General features: G+C 42.2%; 1 protein-coding gene and 1 pseudogene across 1 annotated transcript; both read left to right on the top strand.

The window, feature by feature from the left end:
- Positions 1–238: 238 nt before the first annotated feature.
- On the top strand, positions 239–1,180 carry LOC131999338 (olfactory receptor 4F6-like). Its single transcript, XM_059372109.1, has one exon. It carries the CDS (start codon positions 239–241, stop codon positions 1,178–1,180), a length of 942 nt encoding a protein of 313 aa, XP_059228092.1.
- A 12,026-nt stretch (positions 1,181–13,206) lies between these two features.
- Positions 13,207–13,623, top strand: LOC131999336 (NHP2-like protein 1; annotated as a pseudogene).
- Positions 13,624–19,424: the final 5,801 nt, after the last annotated feature.

Raw genomic sequence — 19,424 nt, 5'->3', positions numbered from 1 at the left:
ATGATTTCTTTCCCTGTCATCCTAGCCTAACTTTTGATTATCTCATTTCTATTTTTTTTCTTCCTTTCCCCTGTCCTCTCTGTATGTATTTGAACTTCTCAATTAGACACTTGCCACGAATTTTCCACAAAATCATTGATGGGCAAACAACATATCAATGTTCAGTTCCCATATTTCTCAATTCTGCCTTATTTTCTACCTTTAGAATACTTCAGCTTCTTCTCTACTGATTGAGCCAATGGATACAACAAATGTCTCTGTGGTATCTGAATTTGTATTGATTGGACTTTCAAATTCATGGGTGATGAGCCTTTTTCTCTTTTGGTTCTTCTCTGTGTTCTACATGGGAGTTATCCTGGGAAACCTCTTCATTGTGTTCCTGGTAATTATTGACTCTCATTTACACACTCCCATGTACTTCCTGTTAGCCAACCTCTCTCTCCTTGATCTAGGTCTGTCCTCTACCACAGTGCCCAAAATAATCACTAATCTTTTCACTAACTGCAAAATCATTTCCTTTCCAAAATGCATAATACAGATATTTTTTATTCATGTCATGGGTGGAGGTGAGATGGTGCTGCTCATAGCCATGGCATATGACCGGTACACTGCAATCTGTAAGCCTCTCCACTACTTGACCATCATGAGCCCCAAAACGTGTGTTTCCTTCGTAGTGACTGCCTGGATAGTGGGGATAATCCATGCCGTATCTCAGTTTGTATTTGTCATAAACTTGCCCTTCTGTGGCCCTAATGAAGTTGATAGTTTTTACTGTGATTTCCCTCGGGTCATGAAACTTGCTTGTGTAGACACTTACAAGCTAGAGTTTGTAGTCATTGCTAACAGTGGGTTTATATCCATGGCTACCTTCTTCTCTTTAATTATTTCCTATATCTTCATTTTGGTCACTGTCTGGAAACGTTGTTCAGGGGACTTGTTCAAAGCATTTGTCACACTGTCAGCTCACATCACTGTAGTGATTTTGTTTTTTACACCATGCATGTTTCTCTACGTGTGGCCTTTCCCCACCACATCACTGGATAAGTACTTGTTCATTGTTGATTTTGCTATCACTCCCCTCTTGAATCCTGCCATCTATACATTAAGAAACAAAGACATGAGAGTGGCCATGAGAAGACTAGGCAAACGGATTGTGGGTCCTCATGGGATCTCACAATGATTTGGAGCAGATCTAGAGACCACATGCTTCAGGCTCACCAAGAGCACTGCAAGTCATGTGATTGTCATCACTACAATGGTAAGAACTACTATTGTTATGATAGTTCAACAAAAGTCCCCCTGTAGAAATTGATTATTGAGTCAGAGATGACTTTATTTTGCTAATGACGGAGAATAAATTGACATCACCTACTTACATTGAGAAGAAAGGTGAGAAAGAAAACTGAGCTGATTTATAGGAGTAAACCTAACATTCAAATACCATTTTCTGTGACTTGCTAATTGTATTTACTCTCAATTACGAAGACATATGTCAAACAAGTGATAAATATATCTCATGGTAACATGGATTTAATTGATAAAATGTAACTTTGAGTCGATCAAAATCAATAAATTCTACTTTTTAATTTTTATTTTAGTTTGAGTTTAACTGAGAATAAGAAACAAAATCAACTATTTATTACTTAGATTAAGCATGTTGTTTTAGTTGTTTAGACTTGATTGGCTTTAAATAGAGAAGGATAACTCTTTACACTGTGAATACTTGAAATAAATACAAACCACAGATTTCTGAAATTTTGTCTCACTTTCTACTATTCTAAAGATGAAGATTTTCAAATATTCAATTATCCTAGTTTATTATCAAGAAAAAAAAATCCATAAAAGTAATTGCTGTTTCAGGGCACCTCGGCAGTTTTGTCTGTTAAACATCTGCCTTTGGCTCGAGTCATGATCTCAGGGTCCTGAGACTGAGCCCCATGTGGGACTCCCCGTCAACAGAGAGCCTGCTTTTCCTTCTCCCTTGCAACTGCCCCCAGATTGTGCTGATTGTGCTGTCTCTCAAATAAATAAAATATTTAAAAATTGTATTAACTAAAATTTAAAACTAATAGCTGTTTCACTGAAGAATAATCACCCTAAGATGTATGTTTAGAGATTCTGGCTTCTTTGAATATGGTTTGCTGATCTGACAAAATGCTTCCCAAAAGTATATGTATCTTAGATGAATGAAAAGCCAAAAGTGGTAAGGCATATTCAATTTGACTGAGCACATCTACATTTGGAATAAGTGCTTTATTAAAGTACACGTGTTTTCATTTATTTGTTTATACTTCTCTGTAAATAAAATCTACTCAATTAAGGAAAATAATGCCTATATTTTTTGTCCAGTGTTTCTCCAGGAACCTTTTCAATAACATCTCTGCTTACTCCATGTAAATTAATCATTAATACTTCTTTTAATGTTTTGGTATTCATCTGGATGGGAAGTTCTTTACTTGATCATTGCTAACCACTCCCTCTTACAAACAATCCACTGGGCCTCTGAGATGGTACAGTCTCCCACTTTTCCCTCCTACTCTTGGGGAATTCCTTCCCAGTAACAGTTTGCCGGGTTCTCTCCTCTGCTCCACCACCAAACTCAGTGTTCCTCAGAATTGCAACTTTGGTCTTTTCTCACTCCATATTCTTTCCCTAGGGGACACCCGTTCTCTTGGCTTTAATTACCATCTCAGCTAATTTTATTATTGGCTTTTATTCTTAAGCCAGGCTATTATTTCTTGTGTTCCTACTTCATAAATCTAACTGCCTGCTGGCTTGATGCTTCAAGGGCATCTCCCACTCAGCAGATCTGAAACTAAACTAATTATCTTATCCTCAAACCCATTCTTCTGTCAGGTCCTTAGTCACAGTAATTGGCACCAATATTAACCCAGTCTCTCAGTGCAAAATCTAGGAGTAATGATGGACTCCTCCATCCGCAATCCCCACTATTCAATAAATCAGCAAATCATGTTAATTCCAACCTCTAAACACCTCCTAAATATGTCCTTTGCTTTCTTCTAAATGTCACCATTCTTGTCCAAGTCTTCACATGTCATTTTTCAAACTGAGTATGAGTCACTATGTGTCTTCTCTCTTCAAAGCTGATTTGCCTTTATTCCCATTATCTACATACAGAATGAGAGATTTTTTTAAGTGTAAATATAAGTACATGTTTGTTCTCCTTAAGACCCCTCACATACTTACCAACACTCTTAAATTAAAGTACAAGCTCCTTTTCAAGATTTATCAGGCGATCCAAGGCCTGGCCCTTATCCTCCTCTCCCGGCTCAGAGGACAACTCCAGAGGAAATTTTCTTTTCTTTTGCTTGCCTAAAACTTTATTTTCTCTGGGCACCAAGTGGCTCAGTCCCTTAAGCTTTGGAGTCTTAGTTTCAGCTCAAGTCATGATCTCATGTTCATAAGACTGAACACAGAGCTGAGTACTGCATCAGGCCCTGTGCTCAGGACTGAGTCTGCTTGAGGTTCTATCCCTCTGTCTCTCTCTCTAAAATAAAATAAATAGGTAAAATCTTAAAAAAAAAAAAAAAAAACTTCATTCTCTCTTATCTTGAGGCTTTGCTCTGGCTAATCATTCTGTCTCAAACATCTGTCCTTCATATTTTGCCTATTAATATCTATTCATTCTTCAAACTCTGTTTCAACATTCTTTTATCAAGAAACACTTCCAAGGGCGCCTGGGTGGCTCAGTGGGTTAAGAAACACTTCCAAGATCCTGGGTCCAGAAGAACTCCTTCCATTGTATATATTATACCACTCCCTAATGCCACTTTTGTAACATCAATAATAATAATTAATAATAATAATTAATAATAATGAATTATAATAATTTCTTATTCAATGTAGATCTTCCTCATTATAGTTTAAGTTCCACATGAGGAAGGGGCTGGGTCCATCATAGTCACTGCTATATATAGCAGTGCTATAACACTGTTTATTCATGTTAATGAGTAAGAACTCTACAGAAAATGCTCAATAAATGCTTATCATTAAATAAATGAGTAAGACCAACAAAGAGTAAAAACAAATAACGTGAATAGTTTCTTGAATACTGTTTGGGCTTTCTTTGTACATTCAGTCAAAGGTCATAGGATTACAGTACTTCTGTCCTTTTCTTTTTCCTTTTCTCAATTAATTTTCTCTGCCTATGTGGCCTGAATGCTCTACAGTGAAATCTACTAATGAGTACCTTTCGTAGACTTAAGCCAATTCAAAGCCTGGGCCAATCTCAGCTGCATCAACCAATAAATTAGTGGTCTCCACCCTCTCTAATACTTCTAAGTCTCATAAACTCTACATTAGCAACGCCTGCTCCTCTTGACCCAGCAGCCTTTTCTGCTGCCAAGCAAACCCAAGATCCATTCCTTAGAGGATGGCTCTCAAATCACAGCTTGCTCTGTGTCTACCTGACCAGCTCCTCAGGACTTTATTTTTACCTAGATGCTGCTCATTCATCTTAATCTGTTGTTCTGCCTGGTATCCAGTGTCTGACTTAGAACACTGGTACATTGGAACAGGAGCACACTGACATGACAGAATGATATTATAGGGCACTGTGTTGCAGAAGAGCTTTTGGAAGGTTGGGAAACAACAGGAGAAATTTTCCTCTTATCTTAGAGTAGCTGTGCTTCTTCTAGGCAAATAAATTGCTTTACCTTGTCTGATATATATTATGATTCATGCAACTGACCATGCTTAGCTATTTATTTTTTATCAGCCCACAGGAGTCCTCAGTTTGTATTCTTGTTTGTACATTTTGTAATTTCAATGCTTTTTGAAAATTAATTTGAGACTATTATTCCATAACTAGAGAATTAAGGTTCTTCCTTGTTTCTGACCTGAGAAAATAAAATGCAGGTCTAAATAAATACAGTTCTAAACAAAGATAGATCCTTCACACTTTGGAGCCCCATGATAGCCTGGAGATCTTATTCTTTATACTTCCACATCAAAAATCAATAAAGACTTACTTTTACAGAGATACACTATGCTTGTTTCAAAGCCTTATCATAGTTCCTTTGAATGAGTATCTCCTTCAGGTAAACATGTTCCTCTTAGAAATAACTCTAAGTCCCTACATTTTCCTCTTTTGTTTTTATCTCCTTCCCTTGATGTCTTAAGAACTTGATCTAATTACATACAAATTTTACTTGTATCCAGTCAAATCAGGAAATATAAGGGTCAAAAACATTCAAGAAGAACTTCATCCTCAACACTCCAAAGTTTGGGACCACAGGTAAATATATACAAGTTAACATAGGCTATGACGGGTAAGAGGAAAATGATCAATACATTCTCCCCCTGTCAGTCTTAAGAATCATCTCTACAGGCAACCTGGGTGGTTCAGTTGGTTAAGCAACTGCCTTCAGCTCAGGTCATGATCCTGGAGTCCCAGGATTGAGGACCCCATTGGACTCCCAGCTCCACGAGGAGTCTGCTTCCCCCTCTGACCTTCTCCTCTCTCGTGCTCTCTCTCACTGTCTCTCTCTCAAATAAATTAATAAAATCTTTAAAAAAAAAAAGAATTATCTCTACATATCGGGGGGTTTACAAGTATGGTACATGAGCAAAGGTATGTCTGTACACTCAGGATATGTTTTCCCACCCTCTTTCCCTATCTCAGTGCTTCTAAGGATTTCATCCCAAAGATCATGTAACCAATATAGAGATATTTTTACACAAACCAACATACTGCCTACAAACCATCCCTCTTCCCCTCTGTTTCATTACTACGCAATTTCTCTTTCACAGTTTCTCTCATGGGGAAGCCAATGTGACTCAAAGGTTTAGTTCCCCTAAGAGAAACTAATACTGGGCTCTGTACTGGCCTTCTCTGTGAGAACAGTTGACCACTCTCCTGTGTAGCTAATTATTTCCCATTTTGGAGAATCTTTTGTACAGTTTTTCCTTGAGGGAAGATTATGCACAGAAATGAAGCTCTCTGGATTTCTCTTCTCCTAAAAATGTACATCCTGTGGCTGAACAGACAGATAGGAAAGATGCTTTTATTAAAAAGTTTCTTTTCAGTGTTCTAGAATCATTGTTTATGCACCACACCCAGTGCTCCATGCAATACGTGCCCCCCATAATACCCACCACCAGGCTCACCCAACACTCTACCCTCGCCCCCCCAAAAGCCTCAGATTGTTTTTCAGAGTCCACAGTCTCTCGTGGTTTGTCTCCCCCTCTGATTTCCCCCAACTCACTTCTCCTCTCCATCTCCCCATGTCCTCCATGGTATTTCTTACGCTCCACAAATAAGCAAAACCAATGGTTATTGACTCTCTCTGCTTGACTTATTTCACTCAGCATAATCTCCTCCAGTCCCATCCATGTTGATACAAAAGCTGGGTATTCAGCCTTTCTGATGGAGGCATAACACTCCATAGTATATATGGACTACCTCTTCCTTATCCATTTGTCTGTTGAAGGGCATCTTGGTTATTTCCACATTTTGGTGACTGTGGCTGCTATGAACATTGGGTACAGATGGCCCTTCTTTTCACCACATCTGTATCTTTTGGGGTAAATACCCAGTAGTACAATTGCAGGGTCACAGGGTAGCTCTATTTTAATTTCTTAAGGAATCTCCACACTGTTTTCCAAAGCGGCTTCACCAACTTGCACTCCCACCAACATTGTAAGAGAGTTGCCCTTTCCCCACATCCTCTCAACACACATAGTTTTTTGTCTTGTTAATTTTGGCCATTCTAAATGATGTAAGGTGATATCTCAATGTAGTTTTGATTTGAATCTCCCTGATGGCTAGTGATGATAAACACTTTTTCATGTGTCTGATAGCCATTTGTCTGTCTTCATTGGAGAAGTGCCTGTTCGTATCTTCTGCCCATTTTCTGATGTGATTACCTGTTTTGTGTGTGTTGAGTTTGAGAAGATCTTTATGGATCCTGGATATCAACCTTTTGTCTGTACTGTCATTTGCAAATATCTTCTCCCATTCCCTGGGTTGCCTCTTTGTTTTGTTGACTATTTCCTTTGTTGTGCAGAAGCTTTTGATCTTGATGAAGTCCCAAAAGTTCATTTTTGTTTTTGTTTCCTTTGCCTTTGGAGACATACCTTGAAAGAAGTTGCTGTGGCTTATGTCGAAGAGGTTACTGCCTATGTTCTCCTCTTGGACTCTGATGGATTCCTGCCCTACTTTGAGGCCTTTGCCCATTTCAAGTTTATCTTTGTGTATGGTGTAAGAGAATGGTCAAGTTTCATCCTTCTACATATAGCTGTCCATTTTTCCCAGCACTATTTATTGAAGAGACTGTCTTTTTTCCACTGTATATTTTTTTCCTGCTTTGTCGAAGATTATTTGACCATAGAGTTGAGGGTCCATATCTGGGCTCTCTACTCTGTTCCACTGGTCTATGTGTCTGTTTTTATATCAGTGCCATGCTGTCTTGGTGATCACAGATTTGTAGTAAAGCTTGAAATTGGGTAACATGATGCCCCCAAGTTTGTTGTTCTTTTTCAACATTTCCTTGGCAATTCGGGGTCTCTTCTGATTCCATACAAATTTTAGGATTGTTTGCTAGAGTTCTTTGAAGAATGCCCATGCAATTTTGATCCAAATGGCATTGAAAGTATAGATTGCTCTAGGCAGTATAGACATTTTAACAATATTTATTCTTCCAATCCATGAGCATGAAATGGTCTTCCATCTTTTTGTGTCTTCTTCAGTTTCTTTCATGAGTGTTCTGAAATTCCTCGAGTACAGATCCTTTACCTCTTTGGTTAGGTTTATTCCCAGGTATCGTATGGTTCTTGGTGCTATAGTAAATGGAATCGATTCCCTAATTTCCCTTTCTGTATTTTCATTGTTAGTGTAAAAGAAAGCCACAGATTTGTACCCTGCCACATTACTGAATTGCTGCATGAGTTCTAGTAGTTTGGGGTGGAGTCTTTGGGGTTTTCCATATAAAGTATCATGTCATCTGTGAAGAGAGAGAGTTTGACTTCTTCATTGCCAATTTGAATACCTTTTATTTCTCTTTGTTGTCTGATAGCTGTTGCTAGAACTTCTAATACTATGTTGAACAAGAGTGGTGAGAGTGGGCATCCTTGTCGTGTTCCTGATCTCAAAGGAAGGCTGTCAGCTTTTTCCTATTGAGGATGATATTTGCTGTGGGCTTTTCATAAATAGATTTTATGAAGTTGAGGAATGTTCTCTCTATCCCAATACTTTGAAGCATTTTAATCAGGAACGGATGCTGGATTTTGTCAAATGCTTTTTCTGCATCGATTGAGAGAACCATGTGATCCTTCTCTCTTCCCTTATTGATTTGTCCTATCTCATTGTTTGATTTGAAAATGTTGAACCACACTTGCAACCCAGGGATAAATCGCACCTGGCCATGGTAGATAATCTTTTTAATGTACTAGTGGATCCAATTAGCTAGGATTTTGTTGAGAATCATAGCATCCATATTCATCAGGGACACAGGTCTGAAATTCTCCTTTTTGGTGAGGTCTTTGACTGGTTTGGGGATCAGGATAATGCTGGCTTCATAAAAAGAGTCTGTAAGTTTTCCTTCTGCTTCAGTTTTTTGAAACAGCTTCAGGAGAATAGGTGTTATTTCTTCTTTGAAAGTTTGGTAGAATTCCCCAGGGAATTCGATCAGGTCCTGGGCTCTTGTTTTTTTGGGAGGTATTTGATCACTGCTTCAATCTTGTTACTAGTTATTGGTCTGTTCAGGTTGTCAATTTCTTCCTGATTCAGTTTTGGAAATTCATAGTTTTCCAGGAATGCATCCATTTCATCTATGTTGCTTAATTTATTGGCATATAACTGTTGATAATAATTTCTGATGATTGTTTCTATTTCCTTGGTGTTAGTTGTGATCTCTCCCTTTTCATTCCTAATTTTATTAATTTGGGCCTTCTCTCTTTTCTTTTGGAATAGTTTGGCCAATGGTGTATCAATCTTACTGATTCTTTCAGAAAAACAGCTTCTAGTTTCATTGATGCATTCTACTGTATCTCTGGTTTCTATCTCATTGATCTCTGCTCTAATCTTGATTATTTCCCTTCTTGTATGTGGAGTTGGCTTAATTTGTTGTTGATTCTCCAGTTCTTTAAGGTGTAGAGACAGCTGGTGTATTCTGGATTTTTCAGTTTTTTTTTTTTTAATCCCAAGGGAAAATTTTTTTTTATCCTAAGTGGGAAATACATCCCAGCCTGGGCTGGGATGGCTATGTATTTCCCCCTTAGGGCCGCCTTTGCTGTATCTCATAGGTTTTGGACCAAAGTGTCTTCATTCTCATTGGTTTCCATGAATCATTCAAGTTCTTCTTTGATTTCCTGGTTGATCCAAGTATTCTTAAGCAAGGTGGTCTTTAGCTTCCAGGTGTTTGAGTTCCTTCTAAACTTTTCCTTGTGGTTGAGCTCCAATTTCAAAGCATTGTGATCTGAGAATATTCAGGGAATAATCTCAGCCTTTTGGTATCAGTTGAGCCCTGATTTGTGGCCCAGTATGTGGTCTATTCTTGAGAAGGTTCCATGTGCACTTGAGAAGAATGAGTATTCTGTTGTTTTAGGGTGGAATGTTCTGTATATGCTATGAGGTCCATCTGGTCCAAAGTGTCATTCAATGCTCTTGTTTCTTTATTCATGTTCTGCTTGGATGATCTGTCTATTACTGAGAGTGGCGTGTTAAGTTCTCCTACTATTAATTTATTCATATCAATATGACTCTTTATCATAATTAACAGTTTTCTTATGTAATTGACTCCTCCCATATTGGGGCATAAATATTTTTAATTGTTAGATCTGCTTGGTGGATAGTCCCTTTAAGAATTATGTAGTGTCCTTCTGTATCTCTGACTACAGTCTTTAGTTTAAATTCGAATTTATCTGATATGAGAATCACTACCCCAGCCTCCTTTTGAGGCCCATTGGCATGAAAGATGCTTCTCAATCCCTTCACTTTCAGTCTGGATGTATCCTTAGGTTCAAAATGGGTCTCTTGTAGACAACATATGGATGGGTCCTGTTGTTTTATCCAGTCTGCAACCCTGTGCTGTTTTATGGGTGCATTTAGGTCATTCACCTTGAGAGTGATTATTGAGAGATACGTTTTTATTGACATTGTGTTCCTGTGAAGTCTTTGTTTCTATACATTGTCTCCATAAATCTCTGTTTAATGATATTCTTGGGGTTTTTCCTCCTTTATAGAACCCCCCCTTAATATTTCTTGTAGTGCCGGCTTGGTGGTCACATACTCTTTTAAGCCTTGGCGGTCTTGGAAGCTCTTTATCTCTCCATCCATTTTGAATGTCAGTCTTGCTAGATAAAGTATTCTTGGCTGTATGTTCTTCTCATTCAGTGCCCTGAATACCTCTCGCTAGCCCTTTCTGGCTTGCCAGGTTTCTGTGGACAGGTCTGACGTTATTTGATGGGCTTTCCTCTGTACATAAGGAATTTCTTTGCCCTAGCTGCTCTCAGGAGCTCCTGTCTAAAATTATGATTCATCAGTTTCACAATCAGGTGTCTCGAGGTCTTTCTAGATTCTATGATCTTGGAGGGGAGACCTTTCTGCCTCTAGGACATGAACACTGGTTCCATTCACCAGATTGGGAAAATTTTCATGGAGAATTTGTTCAACTATATCTTCTAGTTTTCTTTATTTCTCCTCCCCCTCAGGGATTCCAATAATTCTGACGTTGGAACATTTCATGGCATCACTTATTTCCCTAATTCTGTTTTCATGTCTTCTAAGCTGTTTGTTCCAGGCTTCCTCCTGATCCTTTTCCTCTATCAGTTTGCCCTCTAGATCACTAATTCTATCTTCTGCTTCAGTTACCCTAGCTGTTAGAGAATTTAGATTGGATTGGAGCTCATTGAGAGCATGGTTATCATCATCCCTGGTGGCTTTCACTTCTGCCCTTATCAATTCCATTTTGTCATCAAAGGCTTTCTCCAACCTAGCCATTGCCTGGATAATTGTTAGCCTGAATTCCCTTTCTGACATACTGTCTGTGTCCATATCCAATTTCTCTGATGGAGAGGGCGCAGTATCTGAATTTTTCTTCTGTAGGGAGTTTCTCCTCCTAGTCGTTTTGGTGAGAGATGGCTGAATGGATGTGTAGCTGAATGTATCAACCGTGGTGCAGGCAAGGTGCACCCTGGGATGCTTCTGAGCAATCAGGAGTCCCCGCCAAAGAGAAAGAAAAAAGAAAGAGAGAGTGAGAGGGACAGGAAAAAAGAAAAGAAAAGAGAAAAGCAAAGACCAGCCTGAATCGGCCCCAAAAGTAAGTTTTATAAAGTATATGAACAAAAGCAGACCAACAAAAAGACCGACAAAGTAAATGAGAAGGAAAAAAAAAAAAAAAGAACTCAGCCAAAATGAACCCCAAGTATAAGATTTATATACGACCAGAGCAAAAAGAAATACACAGAAACACTGACAGAAGAAAAAGAGGAGAGGGTGGTTATAAATTCTCAGTTGGGTGAGGAAGGTTATTTTGATTCTCCCTGGATGTATCTTGATATCTTTGTTAAAGGACTCAACTTTCCTGAGATAAAGGGGCATTAAAACCGGTTCATATACAGGGGTAGCATTGATTGGGGAAAGGGGAGCTTACCTTGGAGCTTACCTCTATATGAATATTAAAAAATAAATAAAAATTTAAAAATAGTAAAACAAAAGAAAAACAGGTATATGTATCAAAAAAAGTTCAAGTTAAAAGGTTATTATGGAATATGTTGTACTAAACATCTCATTGTAATGGTAAATAGGTTAAAATTTTATTTAAAAATTTGAAAAGAATGAGAACAGTGGGAATGAATTAAAATAAAAGTTGTATCTATGAAGTGGTTGTTGACCTCTTGTTTTTTTGTGAGGTTTTTTTTGTGGGTTTTTTTTTTTTTGTTTGTTTGTTTGTTTGTTTCTTTTTGGTTTTTGGTTTTTGGGCTGGCTTTCTGGGGCAGGAGCCTGCCTCGTGGTTTTTCAGGCAGTCTTGCTAGAGTTGAGTCCTCCTGCCCCCTATCAAGGGGCTGGGCTCTGAGGAAACCTGTTTTTCAGATTTTGTTCTCTGGAGGGCTTTCCCCTCCTCCCCTTGGTAGCTTTTGGTGGTTCTTTGGAGGTTTAGCAGGAAGCAAACTGCACCCAGACCTCAGTCTCAGAGAGAAGCCTCAGTCTCTTCCCCCATGGGTGCTCCAGAGCACATAAATTGCCCCTCTGCTGCCAGCAGAGCATGTCCCCAGTCACAGTCTCAGGGGTCATAGGAACTCCTGCTTTTACCCAAAACCATGAGAAGTACTAATACAGAGAGCTGGCTTTCAGCAGCTGCCTCTGCCATGGCTGTCTGTGTAGGTCCAGACCTCTGGAGAGGTCCAACCAGAGATAGCATATTGAGATTTTCACACTGGCCCTCGCTGGGAGTGTTCAGATTCTCCCGGTCCTAGCGATCACTGGCTAGTGCCTGCTCTTACCTCTCTCAGGGGAGGGTGTGGAGCTCGACTCAGACCCCGGTCGTGCAGTGCACATGCAGAGTACAAAAGGCTGTGGTTCTAGAGAGTGCCAGCTGGCATCCACACCAGACTCTCTCACACGAGCCACCACCCACATGCTCTCCTGCGCACCAGTGGGTCCCGGACCAAGGCCTGGCTTCTTCACAGCACTTGCTCTGGCTCAGTGTCAGCGATGGCCGTCCTGGGTCCCTGGTCTTAAGCCCCTGTCCCTAAACGCCTGTTCCACCAATTTCCTCTTAAGATCTTTTGCTCTTTTTGAGTGCTTTCAACCAGACTCCAAGTTAATGCTGGTCCCCAATCAGGGCACGCTCGAATTGAGGTATTTCTTTCTAATGGGTCACTTCTGGTGGCTCCTTCCCCCTTTTGTTTATCTTCCGATTTCAGTCTGATGTTCCCACTCTGCTTTACCTGTCCACTGGTGTCTTCTGCCCCTATAGAGATCTAGAAGTGTATAATTCTAATCTCAGGCTGATTTCATGGGTGATCAGAGTTCTTTGGTAGATAATCAGCTCACTTTAGGGGACCGGCTGAAACTGCACCTCCTACTTCTCTGCCATCTTATCTTCCAGTATCTGGAAAGATGCTTTTTTATTATAAAACTGCACCTGTGCCATTCCCCCCATGCAAACTTCTGGTCAAGGCAGGCTTGCTCCTGTTATTAAGTCCCCTTGCTCTGAGGGGTAGCGGGACCGCAGAAATGCAGATATGACTGACAGTGATATAAATCCAAAGGTCTACCCCCTCGCAGATGCCCACCTCACCAAAAAAACTACTGGACCTTGTTCAGCAGTCATGTAACTAAAAGAGCTTTGGAAAAGAGCCAAGGAAGCCACCAAAACTTTCAACAGAGGTGTCTCTGTGTTCATCATGATGGCTGCAGATGCTAAGCCCCTGGAGATCATCCTGCAACTTCTGCTGCTGTATAAGGATAAAAATGGGCCCTAGGTGATTGTGTGCTCCAAGCAGGCCCTGGGGTGGGCCAGCAGGGTTTCTGAGCCTATCATTGTCTGCTCTGTCACCATCAAAGAAGGCTCCCAGCTGAAGCACCAGATCCTGTCCATTTAGCAGTCCACTGAAAGGCTCTTAGTCTCAACCAGTTGCCTCTGCCCCACTCTTCACTGAGTCCTCCCCCTGGCGTTGTGTATCATATTGTCTGTATTTGCATTTAGTTTCTCTAGCTACCTTCTCTTGTCATATCCTAGTACTAAATCTGGGTTTTGCATTTTTGTATTATTTTTCTTTTGTTTTACAGTTTGTTATTCATATATTAATCCCCCACCCCACTCCAATCTTCCATTATACTCTCTCTGCTGTGCTATCCTCCCTTTTTATAAAATGAGCTAATGCTGAGATAGGGTTAAACAAAGTGTTGATACCTTTGAAAGACAACGGAGAGCCAGGACAGAGATCTGGTTCCAACGCTCAGGTGCTAACTTCCTGTTTTATGTAGGACATGATGGATGTAAATACCATTCACTTAATATCCCTTGTGCCTGAAACACAAAATCATTCCATATGTGTGCTAGGACCAATTTAATGTTAAGACCTGTTTAGCTATTAGGGCCTTCTTAGCCAGAGCAACTCCATATTGCCTAGGTAGCCATAGTGTTGTTTACATCCACAGACTTCATTCTGGGAATAAACATCCCAGCAGTTCCTGGTATCGCTTCTGGGTATCGATTCCAGAAATAAACGCCCTAACAGTAGAAGCCACATGCCTTGAGGTCTGTGGCTATGCACTATAAAACGAGCCTGTAAGACTGGGGTGCCGTCGCTCTCTTATGAGGCGGCCCTGACTGGCCAGTCTGGTTTCTGACGCCTGGCATGGAAATAAAGCTTTGCTTAACCTTTGCTTTGTATCAGTCTCACTCCTTTGATCACGGATCCCATCTTCTGGGGGCTCGTCTGGGATCAAGTGATGAGAACTGAGCCAGCATCCTCCGGAGGTAAGATCCCAAGATCCCGTTCTGCGAGATCCTATTCTGTCTATTTGCTGAGCTCCAGGAGTGTGGCCCACCAGGGAGAAACTGGACGCAGAATTTTTCCCCAGGGCTGGAGTGGATGCGGGGATGCCCCATCCCTCCACTGGTAGATCACACAGGTGGTTTGAGTCCCCCTAGGCGGTCAGGGGACCAAGAAAATCCCCACCAGTGGAAGGTTGTGTTTTTGAATTGGGATTATATCTTGCACACACTTAGACTTGATATCTGGTTGAGGAAGGGCCCCTGGGTCTGCAGTTGTCTTTGTCTTGTCTTTTTGTTGTCTGTTGTGTTGTTTGTTGTGTTTAAAGAAATGGGGCAAGCAGGGAGTAAGGGACCTGTGACCCCCCCATAAGTCTTGTTCTCCAGTATTTCAAGGATTTTCAAGGTAAAGCCACCCACTCAGGTGATAAGGTTTACCCAGGAAAACTAAAAGCACTCTGCCAGTTGGAGTGGCCCACTTTCTCCACAGGAGGGCCACTGGAAGGACATTGTGGCCTGGTGATACCTGGTGGAAGAGCCACCATCGTGGCTCAAGTCCCACCTTCCCCCTACTAACAAAATTTAATTAGTCTCTTGGAGACTGTCTTTCTTAGCCACTAGCCCACCTGGGTGGATATTCAGCAGCTCCTTATGGCCCTCTTTAACGTGGAAGAGAGGGATCACATTATGCGAGGGACCCATAAGGTGATAAGTGAGAGACTTGGCCGGGACCTCAATCCCCGGCAAATGGAAGACTACTTCCCAAAGAAACCCCCTGACTGGAATCCAAACTCTGGTGAAGGTAAGGAGAGCCTATGTTTCTACTGCCAGGCTCTGCTGGGAGGCCTCCATGTAGCTGTGAGGAGACCCCTAAATTTATCTAAAATTAGTGTGGTGACTCAAGGTAAGGATGGGTCTCTGGGGGCTTTCCTAGAAAGGCTTATTGAAGCCTATAAAATGTATAGCCTGATTGACCCCGAGGCACCCAAAAATCAGAGGGTAATAAATCTTGCCTTTGCCAGTCAGTCAGCCCCAGATATAAGGAGGAAACTTCAGAAAATTAAAGGATTTGAAGGGAAGAATCTGACTGAGTTAGTAGAAACAGCAGAAAAGCTGTTTAACAACAGGGATACACAAAAAGATGAAAAAAAGACTAGAAAAATAGTTAAAGTTTTAGCATTACATGAGGCGGGAAGGAGATGGGGGAAAGAGGTCAGTGGAAAAGGAAAAGGCAGGTAGGAGACACTCGGTGGAAAGAAAATCCTAAGCACAGAGAAAACAGGTGAGAAGACTTAGATTCAGATCAATGTGCTTACTGCAAGGAAAAAGGACACTGGGCCAGAGCGTGCCTTAAAAAGAAGACGGCAGTACTGGCCACCAAAGACTGAAGGGGCCATGGTTTGGAGCCTCTCCCCAAACTTTGGGTTAAAATTGAAGTGGAGGGGGAAATCAATTGATTTTTTCGTGGACACGGGAGCCCAATTTTCATCATACTAAAGCCTATGGGAAAACTATATGGAGAGGAAGATGGGAAGATGGGAACAAGGGGCAAATGGCACAGAAAGACATAAATGGACAACAGAAAGGACTCTAAATTTGGCCTTGGGAGTAGTCAAACATCGATTCTTGGTCCTCCCTAATGCCCTGTATAACCTAATGGGAAGAGATCTCCTCCACAAACTACAGGCTGGCATTCAGTTCTCGGAAGGAGACATGACTGTGACTTTGGGACAACCCACTGTGCAGATGCTTGTGGCAGCAGTAGACGAACACCTCCTTTATGAGCCAGTCTCAAAACCAGAGGGTGCAGGGGAGGGAAGCCTTCTCCAAACCCTACAGATTGAGTTTCTCGAAGTCTGGGCAGAAGGGAAGCCTCCTGGCCTGGCCAAGGGATGGCCTCCAATAGTGGTACAGTTAAAAGTGACGGCTACGGCTGTTCGCGTCTGGCAGTACTCCCTCCCCTGGAAAGCAAAGGAAGAGATCAGGAAACACATTAACCGCCTCCAAGGAGACGGGATCATAGTTCCTTGCAAGTCTCCATGGAACACACCTTTGCTGCCTGTCAAAAAGGCCGAAACTGGGGAGTACCGACCCGTTCAGGACTTGCGGGAAGTTAACAAATGGGTTGAAGATATTCACCTGATGGTGCCTAACCCCTATACCCTACTCTCCCTCCTGGGCCCCAAAAGAACTGTGTATACCATCTTAGATCTCAAGAATGCATTTTTCTGCATACCTTTGGAAAGGGAGTCTCAGTCCCTCTTTGCTTTTCAGTGGTCCGACCCACAGGAAGGGTTCCAGGGCCAGCTCACCTGGACAAGACTTCCCCGAGGATTTAAGAATTCACCCACTATCTTCAACGAGGCTCTACAAGAGGATTTGCATGAGTACAGAACCTCCAACCTGGGAGTCACTCTATTACAGTATGTTGATGACTTGCTAATAGCTGCTGAGGACTATGAGTCATGCTTGCGGGGGATGAGAGCTCTCTTACAGACTCTACAGGAAAAAGGGTATTGGATGACAACAAAGAAAGCACAGCTTTGTCAGAGCCATACTACTTATTTAGGCTTTGATCTCCACGAGGGAGTGCATTCACTGTCTGAGTCCAGGAAACAGGTGATCACCCGATACCCCCGCCCCACCATGTCCCAACAAGTGAGGGAGTTTCTTAGGACAGTGGGCTACTGCACACAGTGGATACCGTGGTTCACAGAGATTGTCTGAACTATCTACAAACTGACTAAGGGAGGACTCACTATTGTAGAGTGGACAGCTGAGGCAGAGGGAGCACTTTGGGAATTACAAACAGCCTTACTGAGTGTTCCAGCATTGGCCATCCCAGATGTTACTAAGCCCTTCCACTTGTATGTGCATGAAAAGGCAGGGGTGGCCAAAGGAGTTTTGACTTAGACTCTGGGGCCTTGGCAAAGGCAAGTAGCCTATCTTAGCAAGAAACTAGATCCAGTAGCGGCTGGGTTCCCCCCTTGCCTCTGCATAATTGCTGCCATGGCCCTCCTGGTCAAGGATGCAAATAAATTGACTTTGGGTCAAAATCTCATCTTGACCACCACTCATGCTCTTGAGGGCCTCCTCCAGACCCCACCAGAGCAGTGGATGACAAACGCCTGAGTGACAGGGTATCAAGCCCTCCTCCTCAACAAACTGAAAGTGACTTTCTGGCCCCCGGCGGTGCTATATCCAGCCACGTTGCTGCCAGAGGAGCTGGCTGACCACCCACATGACTGCGGGGAGGTCCTGACCCAGATCACAGGAATAAGGCTGGATCTTAGAGACACTCCCCTCCCAGATGCGGAGATGACTCTGTTCACAGACAGGAGTAGCTACATGGCCAATGGAAAGATGTATGCAGGGGCTGCGGTGGTTTCTCCTGAGCAGGAGCTCTGGACGGCGGCCCTGCCACATGGAACCTCAACGCAAAAAGCAGAGCTGATTGCACTCACCAAGGCACTGCAGATGGCCAAGGGTAAGACTGCCAACATCTATATGGACAGCAGGAACGCCTTTGCTACTGTGCATATACATGGGGATATTTATAAAGAAAGGGGCCTATTAACAGCAGAAGGAAAAGGAATTAAAAACAGAGAAAAAAATATTGGCTCTCCTTCTGGCTATTTGGGACCTGAAAGAGGTGGTGGTTATGCATTACCCGGGGCACCAAAAGGGGACTGATCTGGTTTCAAAAGGAAACCAATTAGCAGAGCAAGCCACAAAGCAAGCAGCCTGAGAAAGGCACAAGAACTGGTTACATTCCTGTCTCCAGCCCTACCAGAAAAACCAGACTATTCAGAGGAAGATTTACAATATTTACAAAAATGGGCTAAATTAGACTATGAAGGGGATTGGGCTAAGACTAGGACAGGAAAGCTAATTCTTCCTTGAAGACCAGGAAAAAAAATTAGTAAGCCAAATACATCAGGGCACTCATTTAGGGACACTCAAGCTTAAGGAGCTCATGGGCAAGCAGTTCCAGGTTTCTAAATTAGGGCGTATGGCCCAGGATGTGGTTGATGGATGTGCTCAATGTCAGGCGGTAAATGTGGGAGGAACTAGGATGGGAAGAGGAAAAATAGAAAGAGGTAGGAAACCAAGAATTTATTGGGAAGTGGATTTTACAGAGACGAAACAGGGAAAGTGTGGACACAAGTATATGTTAGTTTTGTGGATACCTTTTCAGGCTGGGTAGAGGCTTTTTCTGCCAAACATGAGATGGCAGGAGTGGTAGCCAAAAAGCTACTAGAAGAAATAATTCCTAGGTTTAGGTCGCCTCTCGTGATCAGGTCAGACAACGGCCCTGCATTTGTGAGTTGAGTTTCACAGGCAATGGCCAAGGCCGTGGGCACTAATTGGAAACTACACTGTGCCTACCAACCCGAGCTCCGGGCAAGTAGAAAGAATGAACTGGACTCTTAAAGAGACCTTGACAAAGTTAATTCTGGAGGCTGGAGGTGGATTGGTGGATCTCCTTCCCTTCGCTCTCCTTAGGGTGTGGTGTACACCCCACTTAAACAAGATCACCCCATTTGAAACAATGTTCGGGAGACCCCCTCCACTCTGACCACAGCTACAAGAGGTTGCCCTAACAGAAATAACTGATCAGCCTGTACTCCATTCACCGCAGGCACTACAGTCTGTCTTAAAAAGAGCCCACACAGGGATATGAGCTGCCTACACTGAGACGGAGACTGAGGTGGAACCACATCCTTACCAACCCAGAGACTTGGTTTGGATATGCTGCCACCAAGTGGGAAACTTGGAGCCTTGTTGGAAGGGACCGTTTACTTTCATACTATGGAGGACCCGAGGGATTCCAACAGCTTACTGCAGGGATAGAACAGACAAAGCGTGTGGTTCCCATCCTATTCCTAGAAAAAGGGGGGTTTTGCATAGCCCTGGGAGAGAAATGCTGCTTCTGAGTAGATGAGCACGAACAACAACTCA

This window comes from Mustela nigripes, chromosome 13, assembly GCF_022355385.1.
Source record: "Mustela nigripes isolate SB6536 chromosome 13, MUSNIG.SB6536, whole genome shotgun sequence".
Lineage (NCBI taxonomy): Eukaryota > Metazoa > Chordata > Mammalia > Carnivora > Mustelidae > Mustela > Mustela nigripes.
The sequence above is the reverse complement of the archived record's forward strand: the minus strand, read 5'-3'. Positions and strand labels throughout refer to the sequence as shown.